The sequence below is a fragment of the Phalacrocorax aristotelis genome, chromosome 6 (assembly GCF_949628215.1).
Source record: "Phalacrocorax aristotelis chromosome 6, bGulAri2.1, whole genome shotgun sequence".
Taxonomy (NCBI): domain Eukaryota; kingdom Metazoa; phylum Chordata; class Aves; order Suliformes; family Phalacrocoracidae; genus Phalacrocorax; species Phalacrocorax aristotelis.
The window spans coordinates 24,744,570-24,768,390 of NC_134281.1; the positions used below are offsets into that span (position 1 = coordinate 24,744,570).

The window sequence follows — 23,821 nt, forward strand, 5'->3', positions numbered from 1 at the left end:
TTTGCCGTCTTTGTGCAAATGATACCCTGTTCTTAAGTACCTTGGTCAGGAAGATCAGTGTGTAGTATTGAGTCAAGAAAATACAGAAACAGTATACGTAATGGCCCCACAGGAAAGAGTGTGCAAAGACAAGTGAAGAAGTTGCTCTGGTTAACACTGTAAATCTACAATCCTAAATATTTTTTCTAGAATGTTATTGATTTGGAAATATGTCCTTGTGTTCTCTGGACACAAATAATTTTCCTTAATGAAACTGTGTCAGTGCTTACTCTCTCTGTCAAGCTGTTAACTTCCAGACCTGTAACATGGTAGAATAGAAGCTAAAAGTAAGTAGTACTGTGGTGTATATTCTCTACTGTGAAGTAGTACTACTCTGCTACCTTCACAAATTCAAGCATTTTAATCTATGCTTTAACTCTGTGCCTTTTGAAAAGAACTAAGCATTGGAATGGAAACCTGACAGAGAAGAGGAAACTTGCTCCTGATCTCAGAAAAACTAAGAGATGGTGTGCTGAGCACGTGTGACTAAGCTGGAATCCAGAGGCTGTGTTTATCTAACTGTATGGTCATAAATGAAATAGGTTTGTTTATGCCAAGCAGATGCTATTGAGGCTGACAGACAACCTCCATCTGGCTAAGGCTTTATAAAGGTGATGGTCTTTTTTTCTGAGGGAGCACAGAAGTTGATTTAGGAAGCACGTCTTACAAGCCCTGGGGCAGTGCACCTTCCTTCCAGGGTACATGCCAGTAATTTAGCAGCTGGTGGGGAACAAGCTGATTGCATCAAATATGCCTATATTAGCTATACCATAAGTTTTAAGTATTCCCGTGTACAGCACTGCCGTAATTGTTCTACTGTACTTCTGTTGCACCAAAGTCCCTTTTGACAAAAGTGTTAAAAATGTGTTTGGTCAAGACTGCCAAGTCTGTCCCATAATGAAGAGAGAGCAGATATTTTTTTTTTCCCTCCAAAATACCTGTGTTTTGGGAAAGATTTCTAACGAAATTTTACTTGAACAGCTGCATCTACTAATGCTGGGTTTTTTTGAGGGGCAAATTAGCTTGGGTATTTTGCTCAAATTATTTATGTCAATTCTACAAAATGGATTTAAGAAGTATTAAACTTTATGCTTAAAATAATGACTTAAATCCTTAAAATAATGACACAAATTAAGATTTGTGCAGAATTTAGTTTACAGACTTGCTCTGAAATTATTCTCTGGACAATCCAGGATGCTGCTTTTTAGCAGTACAAGAGTTACCAGCAAGGGGTACAGGAATGAAGAGTTTTCAGTTAAAACTTCTTATCCTCAAACACAAGTCAAGGCCTGAAGACAGAAAAAATACTTCTGTCCATGTGAGCTTTCAGAGCAGTGTATTGCACAATCTGAATAGGTTATTTTTGAATGCGTTTGTTCTTGTGTTAGGAATTGCATTCGTCATAAAATAACTCTGAAGTCTTCTATTTACTGACCTCACTTAGCAGGTTTTAGGAATAGTTAACGATGTTCCACAAGGATTACAGTTTTAACTCTGTACCACATGGTTCAATATTCTATCCTGAAGCCATTTGCAGACGCTTAGGAAGTTAAGATATTGCAAATGAAAAGCTTTGATCATAGGGATTGTTATGAAATATGTAGTCAGTCAGTGGTGGATTCTTTCACATTAATGGAAAAAGTAGCAAATCAGAATAACAACACAGTTAAAGCCTGTTCATCAACATATGAGCTGTAATAGCATGCAAGATATATTTCTGCCAGTCTTATTTCTGAAAGTAATCCTTTTGATTTGAAAAGTATCCCTCACAGAAAGATTACTTGTTGAAGCAGGAGGTTGTTAGATTAGGCAGTAGATATTTGTTTGCTTATTTTAAATTTCTGACATATTAGTGTGGGGAAATGTTGAGCCCTGGACACTTTTAAAGATGTTTTGCCAACAGAAATGCAAGAAAGAAAGAAAGGGGGGGAAAAGCCATTGAGGAAACGTTTCAGTTATTAGTTTCCTCACCTTCTGCACACCTGCTGCTGTGAGTGATGGAGGCTGGGGAGCATTGCTAACTATATCAGGTCTAGCTCAAATATTTATGCTGTGAAAATCAAGGTTGGATACTAAATCTGTCCCAGTTGGTGACAGTACCTCCTGGAGATATTGGGCAACCTAATTCACACTTTAAAATCAACACAACCAGAGAGAGAAGTAGCAGTAAAAGGATCACCAAGCTAATGTGAACTTGGATTGTTATAGGAAAAGAGCACTAAAATAGTAGCAAGCTTTTCCTGGCCCTTTCTGATACCTTTCTGCTGCAGGGAAACACAAAAGCAATGTAGAATCTGAGAAGAATTGTTTCCAGCCATCAGAGGGAAGTCAGCAGCTGGGAGAATATACAGCAGGGCTAATTAAAATAAGGAGAGCTTATTGAAGCCTATTTTTCTTTTCTTTTATCTTCTTTTTTTTCCTGGTACCTTTTTGTGGGGTGTGTTCATACACCTCTGTCCTGTGTTTCTTTCCTCCTTCAGGTGTACGTAACTGAACCTAGTGGGATGGAGTTCACACCATGTCAAGTTGAAGCACGTGTTGGCCAAATATTGGAGCTGCCCTTGAGGATTAATGGCCTAACAAATGTTGAAACAGGCGAGACAGTCCCACTGAGTGACTGCTCACACTTTGATCTAGTTGTGGAAGTAGAAAACCGTGGTGTGTTCAGGCCACTTCAAGGTGATTTGACCCCCTCCCTGTTTTGAAAATTAAATTAAGATGTTAGTAAGTCACACATCTTTAAATGACTGTATCACTTGCTGCGTACAGTATTCCCACAGAGGTGCTTAACTTCAGAGGTGAGGATCAGAGTAGTTTTATTTTGAGGATGTATTTACTTTTTTGTGCAGAACTTCCTTTTGGTATTTTTGATGTTTTGGGGGACTCTGAAAGCATTTTGGCAAGTATTTTCGTGGATAATGTATAGTCTCCCATATGTCTTTCTAGTGATTTGGTATTTTTAATATGCTTCTGTAACAAAGCTGATGGGTTTTCTCATAAGAGGGGTCTACATGTACTGTGTTTTGAGGTAGCATTGGAAGACTTGGAAGAACACTAAGATTAATAACTGCTTTGCCCGAATTGTCCGGCAGTACTTTCAGTTCTATAAAGACACTGTTCATTGTTTGTTCACAAGGGGCTAATAGGATCAGCTGCTTAAATTTTGCCAAAGCTCTGTCACTGTTAAGCTCGTTGCTTTAAGAAATGCTTCGTATCAGGTTTATTAAGAGTATGGAGTATGCATGTCATTTTTAAAGATTGCCATTGACGTTGCTGGGCTAAGTGGATGCTGAGCAACGTGCTTGTTTCTGTCTCTAATGAATTCAGTACGTTACTTAAATGTACCATGAATTTTTTTTCAAGTATCTCTTGTATGGAGCCTCTTTCCTTTGCTATTAAGCCAGTAAACCCAGTCTGCATTGTACCATCTGTTTGCCTGAGAGGCAGCTATTTTAAATGTCACTATGTAGCATGCTGCTGTACTGTTTGGGAGGGGTCTGTTTTTTCTTTTTTTGAAACAAACTCCAAAATGTCATCTAAGTAAGCAGAGAAATTTCATGAAAATACCTTTCCTTTAGCTAGAGGAATGATGTATTGCCTACAGTTCAGGTTGGTCTGTGCAGGGAAGCTTCTCATTTGTGCTTAATTACAAGCCAGTTTCATTTTAGAACAGCAAGATTAAATATTCAATAAGAGTTAGAAGTTATATTGGTATGTACCAGAGTAAAGACTCATATCCTATTTAGGACAGTATGAGAATAAAGAAGTTTGTGAGACATGGATACTTTGGTAAGTGTTGGGTTTGAGATGAAAGACAGTAGTGAACATTTTTACCCGTTTGTTTGGAGAACACATCTCTATCTACTTCTGATGGAAATGCTTTTGTCAGGAAAAGCTGTGTTGAACTTGCATTAAAATGCCTGGGCATTTCTCTCCAAATATTTATTTATATATTTTTAATTTGTGTGACAGGAAGGCTTAAGCCAACTGCTGATTTTTGTAGTGGAGTGAGAGTGAAAGCTGAAACTCAAGGATACACAGCACTTGTTGTTAGTTACACCCATGGTCATGTCCACCTCAGTGCTAGCATCACCATTGCTGCTTATCTACCGTTAAAAGTAAGTCTGTTTTCACTGTTCCTGAAGCAATCCATCACTTAAAATGTCTTCAAATAATAAATACCAATTTGATATTATGTAATGAGTATGTTTAAAAAAAATTGGGTGGGTGGTTAATTCACAGGAAAAAATTTATGGGCTCTTTTGGGGAATTGTGCTTTAACCCTTTCTCTGTGGAGCATATATATAGTACAGTTTGCCTACATGGACATTGCAAGCCAATTGTAGAGGAGTGAGTAGTGCACTAGTGAACTAATAGACTGTTGCAGCTTCTAAAGTGGGAAGTGAATTTGCCCATTTTTTAGGCTTTTGGCAAAAGAATCACAGCTGCTGTCATCTGAAGAAATACACAGGACAGTAATACGAGTCAACCCTCATCTGAGTGAGGATGTCTGTCTTGCTTTGCACAGCACCCTTGAATAACTAGTAAATTACTTTTCAGCAGACTCTAGATGGGTGGGAAATTGTGAGAGTCAAATTTTTGTTTCTTGGCTGTCCATTATAACTCAGTAACAGTTAGCTTAATAAGGGGGCTGTCACAATTCTGTGACAATAATGGCAGATGGGAGTAGACCTAGCTTATAATTTCTGCTTTCACAGTATTTAAACTGATTTTTGCAAGCAGGCAAAGCTGGCTTGCCTGTATGGCAGTGAAAATATGCTCTTTTTCCCTACAAATGGGAGAAACATATTCCACTGTTGAACAGTTTGCTAAAGAAAGCAGGAAGAGCAAACCTGAGTGTAGGGTCTATACATGGAAATACGAAGCAGTATGCTTATGTTACCCTCATCTTCAGAGACCTGGTACTGAATCTGAAAAGCTGACCATAGCTTTTCCCCTCCATATATGGAACAAAAGTTTGTGCAAATCTTACAAATTCGTGACTGTAATGATGATTCTACTTTTTAAATATGACTTTCTGTCAAATATCTTAAATAGCTAAGTATAATTATTTGAAGATGCTGGGACATCCTAAGCAGACTGTAAGCTTTCTATTATTGGCAGCAATGTAAGAGAGAGGCGTAGTCCCTTTAATTAAGAATTTTTCCTATGTATGGTATCATTCACATTTATATTGGCAAAGCCCCTTGAGGTGTTGTAATACTGCTTTTCAAATATCAAGTTGAATGATTCTAGGGTACTTAACAGGGCCAATACATGGTGGCAAGGAGGATAGTTTAAATGCACTTAAAAAAAATATCTGTGCTTAGATATCTTAGGAAAGAACTTTTTCTTTGAAGTGCAGAACAATGATTTCCACATTTTTCCCCACCTTTCTGTAGAATGAAATATTTACGATACCCAGAAATGGAAGGCAGAAGGCAGAATTTTTCTGTCAGATATCTATTTAAAAAAAAAAAAAAAACAAACCCCAAGAAAAAACCCGGACACGTAAAAAGTAAGAGAAAGATAAACAGGAGTCAAAGGACAGGCAGACACTTGAGACTAAATCTTGCAGTTGTCCAATGGGTTTTTACCTTTATACTACAAATATAACCAGGGAGTAAATGGGAGGAACATTCATGCCAACCCTTGCCTTCTCTCTCTTCCAACCAAAATGCACCTATGGAAAGAGTTGAACCATTCTTTATGTTAGCTGCTATTTCTTTTCTGCTAAACACCTAAGCAATTTGATGATGTGGAACACAAGCTACAAATGGTTATTGCGTATTAAAATGTCAGGTTAATTTCTGTGATGACAAACAGCACAGGCTGTCCCAGTGATGCACATCAATGTAGGATTTGTTTTAGAGGTTTGAAGTAGAACTTGTGTAGGAGAATAATTACATGCACAGAACTGTGCTGTAGAGAGCACTGTCAAGTGAACGTAAAATTTGACATTATTTCATTCATTTAACATACTGCTATTTAAAAAATGTAGAATATTATCTCTCTGAAGAGTATATTAATGGTCTTTCTCTTGCTGTAATTCTTCATGAAAGAGATGTGATTAGAGCGTAGTTAAAACTTCTCTTTGGATCTGTGGGTTCCATTGAATATAATCCAACTGGACAGAATTCTTGTAGGTGATGCTAATTATTTTGGTACAACTCTGTTCTTAAGTAACCATGCTTACAAAGCATCGTGTGGGAAAAATCATAGCCTAATCAAAGTAACAAAGATAGCTTTTCTATTAAGAAGGAAGTTTCTTTTTCAAAGTACAACCAAACTATGTATAAATAGAATAATTAATTTGTAATTAATTAATTCATTACAGACTATCGATCCTCCATCCGTTGCTTTAGTGACTTTGGGTTCCTCTAAAGATATGGTATTTGAAGGAGGACCTAGACCGTGGGTACAAGAACCTTCAAAGTTCTTCAGGAACATCACTGCTGAGGATGCAGAAAGTATTGGTCTGTCTTTATTTGGACCTCCCGCATCTCGAAATAACATCCAGCATTGGGTTAGAGTGTCTTGCAAAAGCCTGGGAGAGCAAGTAAGTGCCAGAAGGTATTTGTATGGCCCTCTGCCAAACACTGAGCTAACGTAACTGAGAACAGGCTTCAGACAGATTTATGATACCATATACCTTTTATATAACAAGTAGTTTTTATAATAAGCCAGTAAAGAACTTGAGTAAGTGTATTGTTTACGCATTGTGTTGCTGGTACAGGTTTTAGACTAAGCATTTCATAACACTATGTTATAAAGTGGTTTATGATGGGTTTATTGCAGTATAAAGCCAAGTCACAGAAACCTTATGTTGCAGAATGCATTTAAAAGATACTAGTAAGCACAGCTTCAGTTTGCATAAATAGGAACATTGCAGAAAGTTACTACAGTAAACTGACTCTTCTGTCTGCCCTGCTCCTCTTAACCAAGTTACCTTTCAGCGTAATTTTGTTTATTGAAACAAATGACAGCTGTATGAATTTACTGCTCTGATATTTGTGCAGTCTTTGTGATAGTGGCTGTAGTAATTTCCCACCTGGTCTTGTTTTTTTCCAACATGCAGAAGTGATTTATCCTGCTTTACTCACCCTGGCCAGTCTATAAAGCATTTAGCTTTGTTTAATGTTTTTCTCCTGTAATTCTGCAAGGCCTAAGCATTTTGATGTGGCTGCCAAATTGTTTAACTGATTTCCTCAGTGGACACTGTACAACATGTAGCTATTTCTGTAACTGCAAATTCAGAAAGGAGAAACATTTTTTGTTGTTGTTGTTGTTGTTGTCTATGGCTGTGCATGCACTGGCTGGCTGTCCTCAGTGTTGTCCAGAACAGATTGCGTCTGTATGGCTCTGGCTAGCATCATTGCATGGGTGGATAAGGCAAATAACCTCAGCTTGCTGCGACAGCCTTCTCTGTGTTTACATCCACTTCATTTTGTTGAGGGCTAAAAAAGGAATGTAAAGTAAAACATAAGATGTTTTTAAACACACTGGAGTGACTATAAATATTGCCTTTGGGCTTTTTCCTTCTCATTCTGCAAGAAAAACACCTGCCCTGTTAGCTTTTTAAGTTACAAAAGATTTGTTGTTTGAATCGAGTTTGATAGTAATGAACATGAATACATAAGAGAAGTTCCCAAGAATAGTACTCTGATAATGGTATAGAACTGTTCTTGAAATACGTACCTCCTTTTACATCTTCCTGTGTCTTAATGGTGCTGTAAACCCCCAAGAATTATATTTTTGCTTGTTCATTCTGACATCAGAGTGTAATTGAGCTCTGTGAAATAGAATATGCCTGAACGCAGTAGTCCCTTTCCTCACTTGCCTGTTTTCATAATTGCACAGGTTATTGCTTTAACAGTTGGAAACAACCCCACAATCACCAACCCTTTTCCAGCAGTTGAGCCTGCTGTTGTGAAGTTCATCTGTGCTGTCCCTTCACGACTCACTTTGACTCCTGTTTATGGAAGTCCTCAGCTTGATCTCTCCTGCCCTTTGCTGCAACAAAACAAGCAAGTGGTAAGTCTGAGAAAAGTGACAGGAAAAGAACATGTTCTTAAAATCAGTGTTTGGACTTCCACGTACAAAACAAAGCATCTGACTTGCTGCAAGAGTAGCAGTAACTCTAGTGTTGTGGGAAACACTGGTAACATCGTCTGTTTCTGCAGAGAGCAGTCTGAATGTGTTTCCTACAATGATCTTTCAAAGGGGCTTATAAAGGGACCTACCAGAAAATAGGAGTATATGTAAAAGCATTTAGGTTGTGGCTTCTCACAAAAGTGTCACTGTGAAGGAAGCTTTCTGACTTGTCTTGAGATGAACTTGCTTTTTATTAAAAAAAAAGAAAAAAAGGCAGGGGAAAGGGGGAATAAATGTTTCCAGCAGCTGTTTCTAAGGAAAGTGCTCTTTCCCTGTGCCACTTCATTCTAGTAACTATTGCACTGAGTATATAGACATATTTTAGCATACATGTATAATTACATGAGTGTACATTTTTGTGTGTTTTATTCGTAAAGACACACACTGCCAACATGAGTAAGTACTATGTAAGTATATAGAGTGAGTATTGTTCAGTGACATCAAATGTATTCAGCTTTGCAAATCTGAGTCACAGTAAATGGACAACGCATATTTATAGATTATCAAGCATAAAGAACTCTTTCTTCTATGTCTTAATGAGTGCTGTCACATGTTTTCTGCTGAGTAAACTCCTATTTTGTCATGTTAATATTACCAGGCAGATATAAAAGTCATCCTACTTTGATAAAGCTGCCATGTGTATTGAGTTGATGAATCATTTTATGTAACTATTATGTAATAACAAGATGAGAAGGAGATTTTTGCATATTGTAAGTCTCTTCAGGGTTCACCTGTTTTTCGAGCTCTGCTGTGTCAGACTACATCAGTACACTGCTGTCACGTTGCATTTAGCAAGATGAACGCTAGAATTTTGAGCTATGCCTTCTGAAAAATAGCAGTATTTTTCATTATTTGAATTCCAAAGACAACATAGTTGAGCTGTGCAGTTCGATTTTTGTTCTAAGGTAATTCAGGCTAAAACCCCCCTAAAAAACCTTTGCAGCTGAAGTACAACTTAATGACTTTGCATTAATGGCTCATTTTAATGAACATTACTCACTTAATGAGTGTTATAATAAATCTCATGGAACTTGGCATACTTTTTTTTTCTTCTAATGATTAAAAAAATCCTCTTGCATCTGTTAAGTTTAAACTATTCATTCTCTTTCAGGTTCCTGTTTCAAATTATCGCAATCCAGTATTGGATTTGGCTGCGTATGACCAACAGGGCAGTAAATTTGATAACTTCAGTTCTCTTAATGTTATCTGGGAATCAACAAAAGTGTCCTTAGCTAATATTGAGCCTGATATGCCAATGGAGCTGACTCTGAAAGAAGACGGAAATGGTCAAAAGAAAATGCATGGTATGAATTAGTTTAAATTAGCATGTCATTATTTGAACAAGGTAAGGGTTAAATCTATTTGGTAATGTCTGATCTTGATTAAAGAAATTACTGTAATCTGCAGTCACATTTCAGTTTACCCTCAACATGCATTTTAGGTGTGCGTTATTTAAAAAGAAAGAAAAAGAAAAAAAATAGAACGAAACCCAATGTCTAGAACCTGTTCTGAGAGAGAAAATCCTTGTCTGTTTAGAGTGATAGTGGAAGAGATTAGCAGTTTACATTTCATCTTTTTCTTCTCCATAATCAGGTTTTATTTGACTTTTTGTTTGATTCTAGGCTTACAAACTGTTCTAGTTCATCATGAGTCTGGTACAACTGCCATCTCTGCAACTGCAACAGGATACCAGCAATCCCATCTCAAGGCAGCCAAAGTAAAAATACCGGTACTTAGGCTTCTGGGGTTTTATTGCTCTTTTCCTGTGATACTTAATGTATAGTGTTCCTATGTATTTATTTCCTTGGTGCGTGGTAATGTAAAAATAAGGCACCTCCGCAGCTGATCCTGAAGACAGATTCATACCACAATGTTTTTATCATGTTCATAGCTTTTCCTGCTTTCTACTGCACTGCATGCTGCTATTGTATCCAATATATCCCATTCTGTTTGTTGGGGTTTTTTTAACCATCTGGGCAAGGGGATTACAAAGAATTGTTTCAGTTGGTTTTGTTTCAATTTACGTTTTTTAATGAATTGGTAAATCTCTGCTGCTTGTCCTTCACTAAAGCAATGATGTGTTTAGTACAGCTGTCACTTAAGAAAGCAAATGTGTTATTTCCACTACAAAAATGGGTAGAAAGGTTCTGCATGAGCAAAGCAAAAGCTGGCTCATATCCTCATATGATGTAAAATCTAGGCTCTGACTAATACTACTTTTTTTTCCTTTGGTCTCACATTGGTCTTACAGAAGCGAAAGTCTACTCATTTGTACAGTGCCAGCCATAAGCCTAGGCTCTAATTTTACAAGTCATTAGCCACTCCCTGAAATACTTTAGTTTGTAGATACTCAGCATAGGGAAGAACAACAGCAAAAAGTAGTCATAATGAACAAAGGAGGAAGATGTAAACAGATGGCAATTTTTCTGTTTGTGTCACTTTTGGGTTTTTTGCTGAATATAAAGGCAGGTTTCAGCCTGTGGAACAACCTGACATGCGTAGTAACTAACTCTTAAAATATCCTGCTTTGCTAAATTGAAATTCTGTTTAATTTTGTTAAGGAAGATTTAAGTGGGTTTTGACTATATGCAGTTCTGAATCATGTACCATGAATGGTACAACCATGAGTTGAGACAAAGAGTAAAACACGGAGCTAGAGGTCACAGTATTTTTACTTCAAAGCAGGTAACAGATGGGCACTAGTAATGTGAAATACCCTATGCCCCAGATTTCTTTCAGTATGTCCAAGGTTTGGCATCTAGATAGTAAATTTCTTTGGAAGATGATCTGTATTGCCAGTTGGTTCTTGTCTTTTCAGTGAGGTTTCTAGTTTGCTGTTTCTAGTCTGGATGCATGGTGTACCTGCATTCCAACTGAATAATTTGACTGTAACTTAGACAAAATTACTAGATTAGAGACACAGATACTTTGCCATCTTTTGGTGGCAAGCCATTTTGTTCTGTATCATTTTTTTCTCAAGAAATTTGAGTTGTCATAAGAACACTTGGTGTTCTGCAATCATTTTCTAATTCACTGTGCTCCGCTTTATTAAACCATTATATAATATTCTTTCTTACATTTAGAGATAACTGGAAAAGTGAGTTCTGTAAACTTTGCCTCGACTTGAGAGAAGTTTATTGTGTATCAGTGTGGGATACACACATGTAAAATGGCACTGGAGTTCTCTTAAGTTCTAGTCTCTGTGTTTAAGCTTGGAAGGAATCTTTTTGATAGTTGAGGAGTAGTTTTAGAGTCCACTTCTGCTACAGTTACATACGTTTGTGTGTTGTTTCTTTAAATTAGGTAATTTGTCTGCTTTTCTGAAATACATTAGAAATGGACTGCTATATTCTGCTTTCAGACCTGTCCATACTTATACTTCTTTCTTACAAACAAAAACTCAAAAAATTTAATAGGTGATATATTAAGATGTCTGGATCATTGTTCCATGTTTAAGTGGAGCATCCTATTATGTCATTAGGGAAAGATCACATCCTTTCTACATCAAGGAAATAATTCTACTAATTAGGTGAAATAGCTACATAGTACTAACTTCCTCTAAAAAAACATTTTTCCTGTCTAAGCTAATGTTATTATGAGTGAATGATTAAACTTGCATCTGGTCCAGTTTATGTACTGGACATCCTAAAAAAATTATCTTGAAGTAGAAGAAAACATTCTGTTGCTATGCTTTATCATTTTGCATGAACTTTTAGCATGTCTCTGAGTTAATATGCTCTCTGTGTATATCAGACTTGCTTAAGTGATCCTGCTACATCTTTAATGTGTAGGCCTTTGTCTTGGTCAGAGATGCAGAATACAACGGTATGTCCTGTATATTACCTTACTTGTAGAAGAGATCTAGCAGCCGAGCCAATTGAGCTGATCTTGTGGACATTCTATTAACCTAAACTTCTCCAGCTCTGGCTCTTTGTTCATCTGCTTTAAGCGTTCTTCCCTGCATATACAAGAAGCTTGCACTCTTTTCTGACTCTTAGTGTTTCCTCTAACAGCTAGAATTGTATCTTTCAGTATGAACCTCTTCTACCAGTGTCTGCCAGTATTGAACTGATACTAGTGGAAGATGTAAAAGTGAGCCCTTCTGACGTCTCCATTTACAATCACCCGGATGTACAGGCAAGGCATTATTCCTCTACTTTTTAACTGCAGGGAGGAAAACATAAAAAATTATATATGTACAGATACCAGTTTTAGCAATGTACTAGAAAGATACAATCTAATTTGGATGCTTTCTGGTTTTGCAGGCAGAACTTTTCATCAAAGAAGGTTCTGGATATTTTTTCATTAATACCAGTGTTGCAAATGTTGTAAGAGTGGCTCATGAGGAAACTCAGGGTATTGCTTTGGTGAGTAAAGTATTTTGTTATTTTAAGCCTTTCTGAATCTGAATACCATTCTGCAGTTTCATCGCTGGTGGTCGTTTTCCAGTTCACATGGATAGAGAGGCAATAACTGAGTCTTGGATATGTCTGCCTGTCACAGTCAAGCTTCAGGCAGGGGATTTTGCACTAGCAATTTCAGGTATAGTTTTAGGTATAGGAAATTGTTTCACTATAGTTGTGATGTGTATGTATAACCTGTACAAGATAAAAGCTGGTACCAGGTTGTTCTTTATCCATTACACTATTGCAGTAAAATGTTCCTGATTTCATAAAAACAGAATGAAAAATAATGTGACAGAATTATTCAGAAGTGTTATACAAAATATTAATTGGTTTCTAGAGTAATATTGGAATATTTTTGTTGCCGGCCAGTACTTCTGAAACCTTAAAATTCTTCTTCCAGTGCTGTTTCAGGATATTTTGCTATCACAGTATTTCATCCTGGTTTTGTGAATAAATATCTATTAAATAGTTGATCTCTGATCTCCCTATTAAGTTTTTACTCCACTTTTCCACTAGAAGATGCAACTAAGTTATGTTTGACTACGTCCAGGCCCAGAGTATGAGATACATTCTGCGGTGAACAACAATAAACTATGTATCTATGTTGTAGCTTTCATTAGGCAAGAATTCAAAGTGACACAAGTTGTTTTAAAGAGTAGTCTTTACAAATTTATAATTTACAGGTTTATCTTGTAATAAATAATAGTGGTAAAGTTGTGAAATAATGATGTTTTTATTTTCATTGTTGAGAATATGGAAAGTATTGGTGAGATATTTTGGTTGTCTCTAACTGGTGAAAGTGTAAGGCAGGGATATTTTCCAACTGAGTCAGCTGGGTAGAGAGGTGGAGGAAAAACTAGGAGAGATGATCTTATTTTTGTACATCCTATGCTGTTTCAGCTCTTAACACTTTTTCAGTCAGCTCTCCCTCATGGGTTTAGCAGTGCTTCAACTGATGTACACAAGGTAATTTCAGAAGAGAGCAGTGAACTTAAGTAGTGGAGCTGTGCCAGCAAGGTAAACTTTGTGAAGTACAAAAAGAGATTTATTTTAACTATCTGTCAGATTAAAGGAGAGAAAACTCCACTTTTTAACACATTTTTAAAACATTTTAAAAAACCCCAACCACAAAACCCACATTTTAAGAAGTTTGTTAGTTCTGCATGTTTTGATTGAGTTAAATCCCAATATTGCCTGTGGATTTTTCTCTCTATGGAAGCCAGAAGAATGGTCTGTGTAGAAAATCAGCAAATCCTAGTCCGTGCCAGGATGATGCCATGGCAGGTGTCAGTGCAGACAAGTTGATACAGGATGGTTTGATAGTAAACTGTTATGAGAAAGTAAATTCAAGTTATCTAGAGCAGTTATTCTCAGACTTTTTACTGGGACTGCCAAGGATAAATTCTATACCTCTTACCCTCTTTGACACAGCAGCTTTTCTGGACATGAGTAGTAACATGGGAGAAGAATGGATAGTGGTAGCAGGGAAATACACTGTATACTGGGGAGCTACCGGACACCTAGTAGATGAGAACAGAAGAGGTAGCTGGGACAGGAAGAGTTTTTGTAAGTTGTAGCAGCCCTGCTTTCGCTTTTGGCCCTCTCTGCTCTGGTAGCTTCTTTTCTCTGGTCTCTCAGCCCAAACTGAGCTCCGCTGTATCTTCCTCCCCATGGCTGTGCTGGCTGTCTCCTCCTGGCCACTTTGGGAACTGCTGCTGTTCTGAAAGCTGACAATTATTAAAGCTTTATATTCCTTTCTATTTTGAGGCAAAAGTAAGAGTGGTGCCCTCAAAGAACAAATGTCAGCTCTTTCCACTTCTCTTACCACAAACTCCTGTAGTGCTGCAAGTAATGCTTATGAATTATATTAAATCCATTTGAACTGGGAGGCCTGGCTGTCCATCACCCCTTGTTTCAGTGAGTTCATTTTCATAAGCACAAACCAGGACACCAACCACCTGTGCTGTCTCTCGCCAAAGTGAAGGCACCTGTGAAGGTGAAGAGGACAGTTGGGAACACCCCTGAGGTGTGTGACAAGGTCAGGCAAATTGCAAGAGAATTGCAAAGATGTGATGCAAGGTGTGGATGCATGTCCTTGAGAAAGTGTGTGGCGACAACTTTGGGATTGGTGTCTCATGCTTAGAGCTTGTATTTGTGAGCAGAAGTCTCTTTTTCTTTATTGTTTGATTCTCACTGTATACTGAGAAGTGTAACATGTACGTTCTTTGTATTAAAAAAATTAATAAAATAATAATAATAGTTGCATCAAAGAAATACCTGATTTGGCAATTGTCCTCTTACTTGGAAAGATCTACCACCAGATTTTGACTATTCATTCAGATTAAAAGCAATAACTGTAAAGTATGAGTCTTGTAGGAAGCAATACCAGTGCTTTATAAGCAGAGTCTCTGTACTTGTTTTTTTTTTCTTATCCTTTTTTTCACTCCACTGAGAAAAGTTTAATTGCTCTGAACGATTTGTTGTGGGTTTTTTGTCCTGATGGCAGAAGGAGAATAACAGAATGCCAGACTGCTTCTAGATGAAGGTACATTAATTCAGTTGCTGCCCAGAGGCCATTTGCACCACCTCAGTAGTATGATCCATTTTACATATATTTTACAGCTTTATTTTTACTTTAGTGAAAGAATTATCTGTGTCAAAGGCTTGCAGACTTCTGCATCCAACTACCTCTGCCCTGAAAGTGATATAAATTTTATCCTATGAATGAGAGAAAAATGAAAAGACAATTTTCTTTTGGTATTGCAGGTGCATCCTCTGCTTCCAGGATCAGTGACTGTAATGATTCATGACTTGTGTTTGGCTTTCCCTGCACCAGCTAAAGCTGAAATTTATGTATCTGATATACAGGAACTGTATGCCCGAGTTGTTGACAAGGTTAGTGGCTTTCAAACCAGCATTATTAGCTGATCCAGGTTGCCCTGATTCCTTGTGCTGATCATGAACACAAAGACGAGACACATACAAGATGACATGATATAGTGGTGAGGGCCCCCTGCTGCAGCTGTATGACCTTAGAGAAACAGTTTGATCTCCCTGTGTTCATGTTTCTCCCAATTTTATCTTTTTAGGTTATAAGCCTTTCAGAGTATCAAGTGTCTCTTACTTTATGTTCTATGTGGCAGCAATCTCAACTTTTGCATTTACACAGCAATGTTAATTCATAATTTATATGAACATACTAATTTACATTTCCTGTTGTTCTAAGTGCATGAGAGCAATTCTTTTAGGAGTAGGTTTTGCCCCAAGGTCATTTTCCATATGTCATATTTTAAAAATGAACAACAAAAAATGTACAACTCATTTTACTTGCCAACGTGGGTGCATCTTATACAAAATAGGCATTGATATTTCTGGATGTTTTAATTATGCCCTTGCCAGCTGAAAGACCTGAATTAATTTATTTAATCTGATGCTAACCGTAGTTAGCAGGGTTATTCTTTAAAATCAGTGCTAATCTAACCTTTGGGCTTTATCTTTGATACCCTACTTAAAGTGTAATATAAATTAAACTGAAAACATTTATGCTAATAAGTAAGACTAGTTTAAATGAAAAATGACTGTACGTGACTGTGTTTCAGGTGGAGATTGGAAAAACAGTTAAAGCTTATGTCAGAGTTCTGGATAACTCTAAGAATCCTTTTCTGGCTAAATACTTTGCTGTCATGGACCTAAAACTAAGGGCAGCATCTCAGATTGTTTCACTTGTGTAAGTTAATGGAAATTCTTTTTTATTAATCTGAAAGTGTTTATGGGCAGAATAAGCAAAAAATGAGTAAAGATATTGGCTTGGAGGCATGGTGGTGTACAACAGCTGAGGTTTTATTTACTTTATTTTTATAAAGTTTTAATTGCCTGTTAGATGCCTTTTAAAATAGTTGTCAGGAAAATTGCATAAACTAACTGTCTAAATCTTGTTGACTGATGAATGAGACTGTATTCATACACTATAATATTTCATGGACCCTTATGCATCTTGGAAGCAGTGACTTGGCAATTAACATCAGGTGAAGAAATCTGTTTTTGAAATATCTGATCTTATCAAACTCATTCTGTCTGTTATTTAACCTTATAGAAACAGGTAGGCTAAATCATCCTATTGCCTTGAAGCTCCTTATTTTCCAAGCTCTAAACGCAATGATTAAAATCACAGAAAAAAAGTTCTTGGACTGTTGATTTTTAGTGTTGAGATAATCAGTATAATTAATTCCTCTTTGTATGGGGAAGCATGTTGCTAGTGGGTTCCCTGGCAGAGTCTTGGTCTGTACCAACTAAGACTCTGGCTTCGTTTTCATTTCAGATATTTCATTTTAAGATAAAACACAGGCTGCAAAGAGCCATTTCATGATGTTACATGTAGAAATGTGATAGCTAATTTTGCTTAAGACATAGTCACTTAGTCATCCTTATGATAAAACTGCTATGCGCTACATAAATCCTTTGCATTTGTTACTCATGTAATTTATTCAATGAACTTCTCTAATGTGTTTCTTTGCTACAGCCCACTCAGTGAAGCTCTTGATGACCATACTGCTGCTTTTCTAGTGCATGGTGTGGCCATTGGTCAGACTAGTCTTATGGCAACCGTTGCTGACAAAAGAGGACAAAGAATTGACTCTGCTCCACAACAGATTGAAGTAAATAATTTCATATAAAATATATGCATAAACAAAATCTATGATAGCACAGGGACAGTATAGTTAATTTATAGTATAGTAGTTAATTTGGCAGAATGATATGTCACTTCAGTGAGAAAAACTACTTTTTCTGTCCAGAAGTTACCCAAATGCTAGTCTGTTTCAGATTTCATACTGGTTTTGAACTGCAAGTGATGAGTTAAGTTTCTGCATGTTCAATTTACTGTAATTAAGCAAGTGAAGACCTAGTTTTGCACTTGAATGTATTGCTTTGTGGCATAATCTATCTGACTGAAATAGCATGAACACAAATATTCGTATTTCTATTTTCAGGTCTTTCCCCCATTTAGACTACTGCCAAGGAAAGTGTCCTTAATTATTGGAGCCATGGTTCAGGTACGGTATCTTCTTATATATTTTCTTTCTTTTGTAATTTCTGTTTTAAAATAAATGCATGTAACTTATTTTTCAGGAATAGATATTCAACTTAGCAATTTAGCTGCATTCACACTGAATACTTCTAATAAGAATAGGATAAAAGATGGCCCTTTCCCTGTACAGCTTATCATTTAAGGTATAATCAAATTAATGACAGCTGGTTTTCAGTAATGTAAATGGCAGTAAAATACATTTACACTAATAAGAATAGTTTCATTCCTGAGCCACCTTCCATTTTACTGTATTGCTGGATCAAAGGTAACTGACACTCAAGGGAGTGTCAGTTTTTTCAATATTAAATACCAGCACAGCATTAATAAATCTGTCATCTCCATGAAATTAAGGATAGCGGACAAGTTTGGCAAACTGAAACACAGAGCAGAGCTGTACCATGTGTGGTGAAGAGAAAGTGAGGTCAATTTTTCTGAAACTTTCTTGGCTGGATCTAGCATCGGCCTGTCACATTCTACAAAGCACACATTCCACTTTTGTGCTTAGCTCACACTGGATTTCCCAGTCTGACATCATGCAGTGAGCAGGAGAGATGTGCTCTGAGGTGCCCTGGGAAGGTTCAGACAGCCTTTTCTTACAGAAGACATTTCGGTGCTCAGCAGGGAAGGGGTGCACCCTGTAACATTAACCAGAACAAGTATCTGATGAGTAAATTTTAGTTGTTCTGTGTGCTGTTAATTATAGATCACGTCAGAAGGAGGCCCTCAACCTCAATCCAACATAATTTTCTCCATCAGCGATGAGAAGATTGCATCAGTGAACAGCACTGGACTTGTCAGAGGAGTGGCAGTTGGGAATGGAACAGTAACAGGAGTTGTGCAAGCTGTTGATGCAGAGACAGGGAAGCTTGTTGTGGTGTCTCAGGTAATGTTTTATGGTAGTGTTTGGGACTGAAAGAGGCTCTCATAGATTTGGCTCAAAAGGGGCAAATAGTCTTTTTGCATTAGTAATATTGTGTACTTTCCTGGTTTCCTTAAGGAGATGAAAAATCAGTGTTCCTTACTGCCTGGCCTGTGAACTTAAGCAGTTGCTGACAGAGGTGATACTTTCAACAGATAGCCAAATCTTGCTGTACCTTAAAACAAAGCTCTACTGGTAACACAGGGAGGCTTTATGAACAGTCTGTTTGATATCTTTAGAATTGGTAAGTGAATCTAGAAAAGGCCTTTCTAAAAGAGCAGAGGGTTGTCTTTGCTTGCATCTCCTTACAGTTTAGCAGCATCTTATGTCAGTAGAAGTCAGAAGGTAACTGGTGCCTAAGAAACCCATTGTCTCTTAAGCTGTAGGCAGGCTGTATAGAAAGCTATCATCCTGTGCTGTGGTCTGAATCCCATCTATGAAGTTCAAGCAAAGAATCCCTCATATTCCATCAGAATTTGTGTCCATATAATTTCCCACTAGCTGAGCGTGAGAGAGCTGATGAGCAGGCCTATAAGGGAACGCAAGTCCCTGGGACTTGCATGAGATTCAGGACAACAGAACTTGGGTCAAATTTTACAGCTCTTCATCTGAGGTCAAGGCAGGACAGCTGCTGCACACCACAAAGCTCTGCTGCTTGAAAGATGTTGCCCCAGGCCAAGAGGAGACAAATTAATTTAAAAAAAAGAAAATCTATTTCTGTGCTTTGCGATGCGGGGGCAACAGTCTGCCCTGATGCTGTGGCAGGAAGCAGAATGAATTTGAAAGCTAAATCTCCTGCCCACTGAGGTCCAGGTCTGACCTTTCCTCCCCACTATACGGTAGGAATAAAATCTGTCAAGAATGTTAGGATATGTGAAGAGGAGACATCAGAGTATCACCCATATCATCCTTTTATTCTTGATGGTCCCATTTGCTGCTTACCATTCTCATTTCCTTCTAATTCTCTCAATGGCTTACTTTACCTTCTGGGATTATTCATCCCTCTTCTCCTAGGGGCCCTGATGATCTAGTCCCCTGCCATCAGTCACCTCTCAGCTCCTTCATTCATGTTGTCAGTAATTTCACGCAGAGGTTTTTTTTTGTTGGCTTTTCTTTTTTTTTAGTTTAGTCGGCATTTTTAAATGCCTATCAATTTACAAAGTTAATGCTTTTGTAGATTTTTTTTACAGTCCTACTGAATTATGTCCATCTGTACTTTCTATGATGTCACATGCAAATTACATGGCAATCACGATTAGATAACGGCAAAATAGCAGATAGATCCTGAAAGTGAAATCTAGTTGATATTTGTCAAGTGCTTACAATATCTTCCTTTCTTCCTTTTTAGGACAAAGTGGAAGTTGAAGTAGTACAGCTGACAGCTGTTAGAATTCGTGCACCTATTACACGAATGAAAACTGGTACACAGGTTAGTTGATTTGTGATCAGATTTTATTGCCTTAAAATTTTGACATGCAAGCTGTGACCATTTTGATTAGGTCATCTGGTAGTACCTCTCCAGCTCTCAGAGTGGTCACCTGCTCTGAGGGGTACCACTGCTGCTGCAGAAATGAATGTGCTGTCAGTGGAGAAGCTCCAGAGCTGAACATATTAAAACAGAAATCAGGACAAGTTTACCTTGTACACCAGACTGATTTTCAGAAATTCAGGTCCTGCTGAAGAAGCATAATTTAATCTTCATTCTGTTTGCAGTGGAGACTTTCTTCCTTTGTATGTTAAAAATCTACAGTATGTCTGCTGTATCCAGGACAACAGATATTATTCAAATTATATTTTCATAAGTCTATTTTTTAAGAGTCTGTATTCCCTAGTTACTCTTTCCAAAATGGCTAGTGATTCTAGCTCATTGGTCCCACATGAATGAGTTGCTTTGAAGATTAAAAATAAAAACCTGAAAAACTGTTTTGTTTTCATATGGTATGTTGTCTTAATTTGGAGAGTTGGAATGGGAAGGTTGATGTTCGGAGCAGAGTTAATCAGGGAGATCATCTAGACAAAGATCTAGAAAACTTAAAAAGAGTGTATGGCTTCACTAAGATGAAGTGGTTTGATGCTACAAATGTGACAAATGACTTATGAACTCATCTTTTCTGATGGAGAACTGATAGAGCATGTAGCAAATGAGAATAAACCAAAATTTACTTTTTACAAGTTAGTGTTTGAGTCTTCTGCGTGATACATCCTTGCAACACATACAGCAGCCAAACCATTTTCTTCATAAGAAATACCATCTCTTGATCAATGAATTTTAAGTTTAATTATATTTACTCTGTGCAGGTTTGGTTAACATCCTAGAATTACCTAAGAAAGTTGGTTGCTCTCTTTCTAGATGCCAGTTTATGTCATGGGCATCACCAGTAGTCAGACTCCTTTTTCATTTGGCAATGCAGTACCGGGGTTAACGTTCCACTGGTCTGTCACAAAGAGGGATATTCTGGATATCAAGACAAGACACAGTGAGGTAAATTTTGTGTGTGTATGTGTACTTGCATGTACGTGTATCTTGGGAAGAGGAAACTGCCACATAATGAGAATTGAGAAAATATTGTTGCTTCTGCTTACTCAAAATCAAAAGAGCGATTGTCAGCACTAGGTGTGGTCTTTCCTCTGTATCAATGTCAGTTCTTTCCATGAGTAATATTTTAATCACTTTTTCCTCTCTAAGGCTTCTTTTCAGCTTCCTGCAAAATATAACTTTGCAGTGGATGCTTATGGCAGAGTAAAAGGAAGAACAGGCCTGAAAGTTGTTGTTAAGGTCCTTGATCCAGCAGCCAACCAGTTTTACAACATGGCAAGAGAACTGTCCGATGAAATCCAAATTCAGGTATGATGATGTTTCTCACAGTTAATATTTTAATATCTATTTCAGAGCTGAAATAAAGTCTGTTTTCGAAGTCAGGAATTTTAAATGCAAAGGAGTAGTTCCAGCTTCGGTTTATCTTTGAGCCCTTAATCTTGTATGTAAAATGTTCTGCTCTTTGGAAACCTCCAAGGTCCCCAAGTGTTGATGAGGTTTACACTGAACAGTCACACACTGATGTGATGCCTGAATGAAATTCAGGAGTTAGTTTTTGTTGTAAGCCACGTGAAATTCGAGGTGACTTTTGTCTTGTGGATAAGTGGTGTTAGAGCTGAAAAAGAGCTTTGCTGCTGTAGTTCTACTCTGCACTATAATAATTCTTATTTATAGTGCTCATCGTACGTGTCTATTCAGGTGTGTTCATTAGGATCAGGAATTGGCTTCTGAAATTAATGTCCTAGTTGTTCCCACTTACCATGCTTTGGGGAGCAGTTTCAACATATGTGAACTGGATTCCTTTGGGTGGAACATAGCTGGAAAATGTGCTTGAGGAGTGCATCTCATGGGCATTCAGCTCATGGGCTCAGACTTGGGGTAGTCTAAAGTAACTTGGGTGAATGAGGGGTCTCCAACACCATTTCACTCGACAAATCTGCTTCTTCTTTTATACTGCTTCATAGGATAGCACTAGCCGTAGAAATTAATGCTCTTCCAGAGTAATTTGTAGAAGATCCTGCCTATCCCATCCTCAAATATTCATGTTTAATTTTTTTTTTTACCATCTATATTATACAAGGTTAAAAAAAAAAGGTGTGTTATAGTTCTATTTGTTTTTATTTTTGTTTTGTTTTGAATGTGGAATAAGTGGAAGTAAATCACTTGTTGCACACAACGGTAGGCTAAAATGTCTGTTATTTCCAGGTGTTTGAAAAACTTCATCTAGTCACTCCAGAAGTAGAAGCAGAGCAGATTTTAATGTCACCAAATTCCTTTATTAAACTTCAGACGAACAGGTTAGTGATCAGTTTTCATACTGTGATACGTGTCAACAGTTTATCAAAACCATAAAGCAATTCTGTTTGAAGTAAGCTGTTTCAACCTTTTTAAAAGGATATCATAGTAGATCCATATAATACATGACTTACCTGCTGATTAATAGTATCTTATCTGTACTCTTGGGCTCTCTCAAATCTTGTATTAGATTGTAGCTAGAAAATTAATTAAATATTTGGAACTTTTAGATTCTTAATTTAAAAGATACTGGGCCAGTTAAAGCAGTAGCCTGCTTCCACTAGAGTTGGTTTGGTTTTTTTTATGGGCGATCAAGGCTTTATGGCATATATTTCTCTATATTTCTTACACAGAGGCTATGACTAGATTTTGAGATTAAAATGTCCTTTCCAAATGAGAAGTCCTTTTTTTCATAATCTGTTTTTAAAGACTGACATTTCAGACTCTCTTCAGGCTTGAAATTTGGTTTTCCTAGCATAAGAATGTGCAGATTTGGACAATAGGACATATGCTGAGGGCACAGCTTTAGATGCATTTACTTTTTAAGGGGAGGGAACTGTAAATTTCACTGGAGCTCCAGTGACCGTGGTCATTCAACATCTGCTTTTGAAACAGTCATATAGGAGCCCTGTCATTTGTAGTCATTTACTAATGTTTCACTATCTCTTCTGAGCAGTTTTTCTGATTAATTAGTCATTAAGTTGCTAGATATGAGGCCATACATTTCTTTGTCCCATTATCTTTACTATCCAATGTTGGAGTCCTTATGCCTGAACTCAACCACCAAAACCAATTACGCTATTGCCAAGAAAAGGGCAACTAAAATCCAGCTTTAATAACTTTTTTTTCCTAGGGTAAAGTAGAGTATTTCTATCTCAACGGAGGAGCTTGAGAGGAAAAAAAAAATATTTACAGATCTTTTAGAATGTGTGATAGGTGATACTTCAAAGTAGCTAATGTCTCAGAATGCCCACTAATTACAGTTTATGTGTTTGCTCACTTTATTAATACGCAAATACCATGGTGAGAGTTATTCCAAAAATTAACCTTGTGTACAAAACCATTTCCAGGAAACTAAGATCCACTTAATCAAGCCCCTCTGGCTTTATCTCCAACACTGGCATTGGCCCTGGCAGACTAATCTCCCTCTAAGTATTGCTTACAGAAAATTATGGCAGAAGCTGTTTGTTGTAGCCTTAGCCATTATTATTTGAAATCAAGTTTACATCAGTGAATGATGACTCTGTGGGACACTAGATGGAAACTAGATTTCAATACATGCCTAAACCCAGATAAGACTTCTTCCAAGTGACCTTGAACCAGAACTTGAAGTTTTCTTTCTTAGATTAGAACACCAGCTTTTCAGCTTTTATTGCAGGCACATG

General features: G+C 37.3%; 1 protein-coding gene across 1 annotated transcript in view; it reads left to right on the forward strand.

Moving 5' to 3' along the window:
- The window catches only part of NUP210 (nucleoporin 210), a 73,771-nt gene that overhangs the window by 32,554 nt on the left and 17,396 nt on the right, over positions 1–23,821 (forward strand). The window contains exons 13-29 of the mRNA XM_075096690.1: positions 2,520–2,718; positions 4,012–4,157; positions 6,377–6,598; positions 7,900–8,073; positions 9,305–9,497; positions 9,816–9,922; positions 12,226–12,330; positions 12,459–12,560; positions 15,366–15,494; positions 16,199–16,326; positions 17,119–17,254; positions 17,588–17,650; positions 18,389–18,568; positions 19,953–20,033; positions 20,955–21,086; positions 21,291–21,449; positions 22,347–22,438. Of these exons, the coding sequence (XP_074952791.1) occupies positions 2,520–2,718; positions 4,012–4,157; positions 6,377–6,598; positions 7,900–8,073; positions 9,305–9,497; positions 9,816–9,922; positions 12,226–12,330; positions 12,459–12,560; positions 15,366–15,494; positions 16,199–16,326; positions 17,119–17,254; positions 17,588–17,650; positions 18,389–18,568; positions 19,953–20,033; positions 20,955–21,086; positions 21,291–21,449; positions 22,347–22,438 (2,348 nt within the window). The remainder of the gene's footprint in view (positions 1–2,519; positions 2,719–4,011; positions 4,158–6,376; positions 6,599–7,899; positions 8,074–9,304; positions 9,498–9,815; positions 9,923–12,225; positions 12,331–12,458; positions 12,561–15,365; positions 15,495–16,198; positions 16,327–17,118; positions 17,255–17,587; positions 17,651–18,388; positions 18,569–19,952; positions 20,034–20,954; positions 21,087–21,290; positions 21,450–22,346; positions 22,439–23,821) is intronic.